This window comes from Microtus ochrogaster, chromosome 22 (genome assembly GCF_000317375.1).
Source record: "Microtus ochrogaster isolate Prairie Vole_2 chromosome 22, MicOch1.0, whole genome shotgun sequence".
NCBI classification, from domain to species: domain Eukaryota; kingdom Metazoa; phylum Chordata; class Mammalia; order Rodentia; family Cricetidae; genus Microtus; species Microtus ochrogaster.
In genome coordinates this window covers 11849529-11856104 of record NC_022023.1, presented here as the reverse complement: position 1 = coordinate 11856104, position 6576 = coordinate 11849529, and the positions used below count along the sequence as shown (strand labels likewise).

Genomic DNA, 6576 nt, shown 5'->3' with positions numbered 1-6576 from the left:
GGGAGACTGTTCTATCCCCTTTGCCACGGGACCCCTGTGCGCGTGTCTTCTGTGAGGGAGACTGTTCTATCCCCTTTGCCACGGGACCCCTGTGCACATGTCTTCTATGCGGGACACTGTTCTATCCCCTCTCACCTGCTCTAGTCACTTTTCAGAGCTCAACATGAAAGCCACCACCCTCCTTCCACACTGTCACACACCACAGGCTTGTCATGAATACCATGCGGCCTCTCGAGAAAGGCCTCTCCTCCCATACACACCGCAGGTTCCCCAGGTACGGGAATTGTGTTCAGTTTCCCCCAGGACACAGATAGCACCTGCACGGAAGATGCTTTGCTAATATCTACTGAATGAACATGCAGAGGTGCCCCTCTGGCCCATGAACATGCAGAGGTGCCCCTCTGGCCCAGAGCTGCAGCCTCCGACATGGCGTCCTGTCCTTGGCTGGGTAAACTGTCACATTTGTATATGAGCACCATCCTGAAGACTCTGCTTGTCCACTGAGCTGAAATGAGTTTGACAGCTGCAGAAATCCAGATGGGGCTATTACGAGCTTGTATTCCCATATGGTCCACCTGAAATGGACTGGAAAAGCCTCCGTGGGCGCTGCTTTTATTTATTTATTTATTTATTTATTTATTTATATATTTATTTATTTATTTTTTGGGGTTTTTCGAGACAGGGTTTCTCTGTGGTTTTGGAGCCTGTCCTGGAACTAGCTCTTGTAGACCAGGCTGGTCTCGAACTCACAGAGATCTGCCTGCCTCTGCCTCCCGAGTGCTGGGATTAAAGGCGTGCGCCACCACCGCCTGGCGGCCGCTGCTTTTAAGTTGTCTGGTCATAGACATACACTGGCTGGCGTCCATGGGTCCAGGACTGTTCTGCTGTTCCTGTACTCAGTCCCGCCCTCAGGAGGTCATAGCCTCTAATAGCCAGCGACAGATACAGGGCACATACTCCACAATGTTCCAGTAGACACTTTGAGCACAATGCTAGGTCCTTAGGGAATCTGGCTGAGTAACTTGGAAGGGCAACAGCCAGACACAGACTGGCAAGCTAAGTGAACTGTGGGAGCCTGCTCTGGAGCCAAGCTGACACTCCTGTCTGTGCTGCTGTGGGTTAGGGGGAGCACAGTGTGTGTGAGAGGGATGGCTGGTGTGTGCCTGGGCTCATGCTGACGCTCACTCTGCTTCTGCACACAGGTCTGTTGTAGGCATCCCAACCTGTGAGTCCCTGATCCAGCTGCAGCCTGGGCACAGCTACACGATCTACGTCCGAGCTCTCAATGTCGGGGGCACCAGTGCCAGGAGTGAGCCTGCGACAGTGCACACCACAGGTCTGTGCCCCAGCCACATACTCTTGGGACCCAAAATTAGCCACTGTGTTACAGACTCAGTACTGCCAAGAGCGCACCAGAAAAAAAAACTATCACACTGTGGGCAGATCAGGCATCGATGGGGCTTCCGGGTCATCAAAGCCCTTGCTGTTTATAAATGAAGGCCTAAGCCCCAAAGAACTTGTGTTGGCTGAGACAGTGCTAGAACTCAAGGCTTTTCCCCATGCTCCTCAGGTACCAGAGGCTGACCCCCTGGATCTGGGTGGCCTATACACTTCTTATCTCACTAAAAAGTGGTTTGGTTGGTTGGTTGGTTGGTTGATTGGTTTTGTGTTTTGAGATAGGGTCTTACTCTGTAGCTCAGGCTGGTCTAGACACAATATATAGTCACGCTGACCTAGAACTCAAGGTGATCCTCCTGCCTCAGCCTCTCCAGGGCTGAGCATTACAGATGTGAGCCACCACACCTGGTCTGGAAGAGGGTTTTTACAACATTCTCGAGATCTCTAAGTAGCCATGGCCGCCTGCCTGCTCCTGCTGTCAGACCAAGCCCCTCCGCAGTTAGCAGCCAACTGAGTCTTCACCAGTCAGCCTTCTCCCTGCCTCCCTCTGTCTGACCATGCTGAGTGCTGACATCCCTTCTCATCTGCCTTCATCGTGCCAGAGAACTGGCATGTCCCATGTCCAAATCCCGAGTGAGCAGAGACCTCATTAGAAACATCTACAACCCTATGGCCCCTCCCTGAGCAGAGCTACAGCTCCGCATTGCTGAGACCAGCCTCGTAGGGCTTGAACTGGACTCAGTTCAAGCGGGGGCTGAGTGGGTGGCCCTCAGGTGAGCAGCAGAAACCGAGCCTAGCCAGTGTTCAGGACAAACTTCCCTCGACTGAGATCTTTCACGGAAGCACACTGTGTCTCTTTGTCCCCATTTCCATTGGCAGGAGGTCCTTGGGTAACCCACATTCCTATTCCTGGCACACAGACGGGAAAAGCAAGCGGGGTGTTTTGAAATAACAGATGCTTGCTCTAAACAAACCAGCAGTGACACACAGGGCAAAGGGACAGCCAGCTTTAGTTTCTTTCTTCTTTAAACAGCAAAGGGTTGAACCTTGGCTCACACCCAGCATACAAAAGGTTGAGGCAGGAGGATTGCTACAAGTTTAAAGCCAGTTTGTGTGAAAGAAAAGTTTCAGATGAGCCTGGACTGCAGTATGAGGCCCTGTCTTTTAAAAAAAAAAAAACAATACAACAAAGCCCAAATTCCCTCAGTTTTTTTTTCTCTCTTTGGCAAGGTTAGAAATTCTTACTCAGGTACACACACTCACAGCCTGCAAATTAAGAACCGGTCTCTGGAATCAGAGAGGAGAGAAGTTCAGTCTGAGCTCTATCACATACCAGCCTATTTCTTTTCTTTTTTTTTATTTTTTAAATTTATTTATTTATTGAGGATTTCTGCCTCCTCCCCGCCACCGCCTCCCATTTCCCTCCCCCTCCCCCATCAAGTCCCTCTCCCTCATCAGCTTAAAGAGCCATCAGGGTTCCCTGACCTGTGGGAAGTCCAAGGACCGCCCACCTCCATCCAGGTTTAGTAAGTTGAGCATCCAAACTGCCCAGGCCCCCCCAAAGCCAGCACGTGCAGTAGGATCAAAAACCCATTGCCTTTGTTCTTGAGTTCTCAGTAGTCCTCATTGTCCGCTATGTTCAGCAAGTCCGGTTTTATCCCATGCTTTTTCAGACTCAGGCCAGCTGGCCTTGGTGAATTCCCGAACGAACATCCCCATTGTCTCAGAGTGTGGGTGTACCCCTCGCGGTCCTGAGTTCCTTGCTCGTGCTCCCCCTCCTTCTGCTCCTGATTTGGACCTTGAGATTTCTGTCCGGTGCTCCAATTTGTGTCTCTGTCTCTGTCTCCTTTCATCGCCTGATGAAGGTTAATATTCAGGGGGATGCCTATATGTTTGTCTTTGGATTCACCTTCTTATTTAGCTTCTCTAGGATTGCGAATTATAAGCTCACTGTCCTTTATTTATGGCTAGAAACCAAATATGAGTGAGTACATCCCATGTTCCTCTTTTTGGGTCTGGCTTACCTCACTCAGGATAGTGTTTTCTATTTCCATCCATTTGTACGCAAACTTCAAGAAGTTCTTGTTTTTTACTGCTGAGTAGTACTCTAATATGTATATATTACCAGCCTATTTCTTGACCACCTGTGCCTCAGTTTCCTCATCTACAAAATGAACACAGTAATGCCCCTGTCTCGGTATAGCCCTGAGGACTAAGGGAGATAAAATGTGCAAACTTCTGCTGGGCACTGAGGGTTCAAGTCCAGCCAGCCCTGTCTGCAGGTCGCTCAGCCTGCCGGGGCAAGCGTCTGTGCGTCCCTCTGGAAGAAGCCCATGTGATTCAGTAATATTGCCAGGCCATGCTGGAGAAGTCCTTAAATGACAGGCTGAGGCTTCTCCATGTTCCCTCCCTCCACAGGGAGCTACTTCCAGCTGAACAAGGACAGCTGCCATCCCTGGCTGACCATTTCTGAAGATGGGTTCACAGTGGTTCGGAGTGAGAAGAAAACCTTCAGAAGGGAGCTGCTGCCCAGCAAGACCCAGTTTACCAGGTGACTGACTGGCCACCCGGTGGAGCGTTCGGGGAACTTACCTAATGCCACTGTTCTTTAGAGGAAGTTGGATTATGACAAAAGCATGCAGCTATTGGGGAGGGACCTAGAAAAGGGGAAGACTGACAGTGGATCCCAGCCTGTAGGTACTGTAGGACATGGCCAGGACGTCAGGTCACATAGCACAGGGACAGAAACCAGGCTCTAAGCACTCCCCTTGTTGCTATGGAGGACTCCTCTTAGATCAATGATTCTTAACCTGTGAATCACAACCCCTTTGCGGGGGGGGGGGGGTGTCAAACGACCCTTTCACAGGGGTCACGACCTAATACCATCCCCAAATATCAGATATTTACATTATGATTCATAACAGTGTTAAAAATTGCACTTATGAAGTAGCAATGAAAATAATTTTATGGTTGGGGCCACAGCATTGAGAAGGTTGAGAATCACTGTCTTAGGTCTTGTCTTTGCAGTCCTGGCAGGAGTTCACTGGGCAAAGCAGTGCATACACAGCAGAGCTGAAGGGAAGGGATCATAGCACAGTAGGTCCTTTGTAGCTTCTTAATGAGGTTTATGAATATTTATAAGGTGGCCACTGGTGACCCTTTTCCCTCCCAGTCAAGGTGAACCAGATCTCCTTTTTAGAGAATTTTTCCAAGCCTCTAGAAAAGCCAAGAGAAGTCACAACCAGGATGCAAGTGACACGTGACGTCAGGTTTTCTAAGGATGCAGCCCCTTTGTGAGCGCAGGAGTGGCAGTTGGGGAAGCATCCCGGGTCCTTAGCTTCTGGTGTAGCAGCAAGAACTAACTGCAGCTCAGAGGTGTTTACCACTCTGCCCCCAGACAGGAGAGAAGCCCTGGTCCTCACCTCTGTTTGCCCGCTCCGTCACCCTCACACTGTGATGCTTTAGTCCAAAGTGGTGGAGTGGGCCAGTACTAAGTGGGTGCAGAAAACTGTCTTTGCACTTACACAAAACCTGAGGACAGACGTTGCCTGAGGGCCGTCTGTCTGTACAACTTGCTCGCTCCTTTTAGAGCTCAGTACATTATGTGAGCTATTTACCTCTACCGTTCTTTCTCCATGGAGATATAAGACCCTTAAAATAGGGCTGCCATATAACAGGGAGAAAACACACAGAAGGAAGGGGTAGAAGAACTCCCAGGGCTGAATCCATCTCCAGGCTTTAAACAGTGAACACAGCCTCTCTACGTCCAGGTGGCCAAAAGCAGATTTCAGAGGAGCTGTTGAGGAAGCCAGGGGCTCTCCCATGGCCAGCAGCAACTGGAGACACAGCTCCTCGCTGCCAGTTATTCCAGCCCAAGGAGAAGCCCAGACCACGGGCAATTTCAGGATGAGACAGTATGAAGAAAAGCTGGAGTTTGCTAAGAGAAGCCTTCCCTGTAGAGCAAGCATGGGTGGAGAGGCAGACGGAGATGGTGTAAGAAAATAGTTTCTGTACTCAGAGAGGTGCAGGTTTTTGAGACATGGTCTCTTACTGGACTGGGGCTTAGCTAGTAGGCTAGGCCAGTCAGCCCAGGAATCTGCCACACCACCATACCAGTTGTGTGTGTGTGTTTCTTTCTAAGACAGGGTTTCTCTGTGTAACCCTGCCTGTCCTAGAACTAACTCTGTAGGCCAGGCTGACCTCAAACTCACAGAGATCTGCCTGACTCTGCCTCCCAAGTGCTGGATTAAAAGGCATGTGCTATCACTGCCCAGCTACTTTATGTATTTTTAAATTGTGTCACTTTGTATGTACAAGTGCATCCTTGCCTGGTACACACACAGTCCAAAACAGGGTGTCCGATCCCTGGACCTGGAGTTACAGACTTCTGAGCTGCCACGGGGGTGCTGGGAAACACAGTGGTAAATACTCAAACACTCACGTCATCTCTGCAGCCCCCGGGTTTTTCACACAGGCTCTGGGCCTTGAACTCAGGTCTTCATATTTACAAGGCAAGGACTGTACCAACTGAGCTAGCTCCCCAGCCCCTGAACAGTGATTCTGCTAACCAAAATGAAGATCTGAAAGGCACATACCCCTCTCCACTCTGGCAGGTGAGAGGGGTGGGAACATGGTTTCCATCTGACGCACTGAACAGCTGACATCTGCAATAGGTAGAGACAGGGGCTGCCTTCCCAAAGCTTTGCTCAGGCAATCAGACGGGGGCTTAGAGAGTGGAAGAAAAGATGTCCGTTGGACAAATCTTCCCAGTTAGAGGCTGCAGAAGGTTTGGCTAGCACAGGAATCTTGGCATAGATGAGACCTAGATACTTTGGGGGTTCTGATGTGACCCCACTTGCAGTGGAAACCTTCCTCTGTTGAGTACTTTGCACACCAGAATGTCCCTCTGAGCTGGCGGTGACGGTTCCCAGAGGAGGGCTGGGGTCAGCTTTGATGACTGGTGAGAACGTGTGATCTTGCTTTTGGGTCACTCTCTGAATCTCTTCCAAAAAAGTTTTCTATCATCCTCATTATTAGTGTATGTGACATGTATGTGTGCGGGCAGACACACATGTATGAGTGTAGACACACGTATGAGCACAGACACACATGTATGAGCGTGCAGACACACATGGATGAGTGCAGACAGACATGTGAGCAGACACACATGTATGAGTG

The 6576-nt window shown here is 50.0% G+C and overlaps 1 protein-coding gene and 1 long non-coding RNA gene across 5 annotated transcripts in view; one reads left to right on the top strand and one right to left on the bottom strand.

The window, feature by feature from the left end:
• The window catches only part of LOC113457344, a 43490-nt gene that overhangs the window by 23445 nt on the left and 13469 nt on the right, over positions 1-6576 (bottom strand). The gene's annotated exons all lie outside the window — the stretch shown is intronic.
• Positions 1-6576, top strand: part of Fsd2 (fibronectin type III and SPRY domain containing 2) — a 30169-nt gene that overhangs the window by 20177 nt on the left and 3416 nt on the right. For all 3 annotated transcript variants that reach the window (XM_005357666.2, XM_005357667.2, XM_005357665.2), the window contains 2 exons: positions 1203-1336; positions 3817-3949. In XM_005357666.2, the coding sequence (XP_005357723.1) occupies positions 1203-1336; positions 3817-3949 (267 nt within the window). The remainder of the gene's footprint in view (positions 1-1202; positions 1337-3816; positions 3950-6576) is intronic.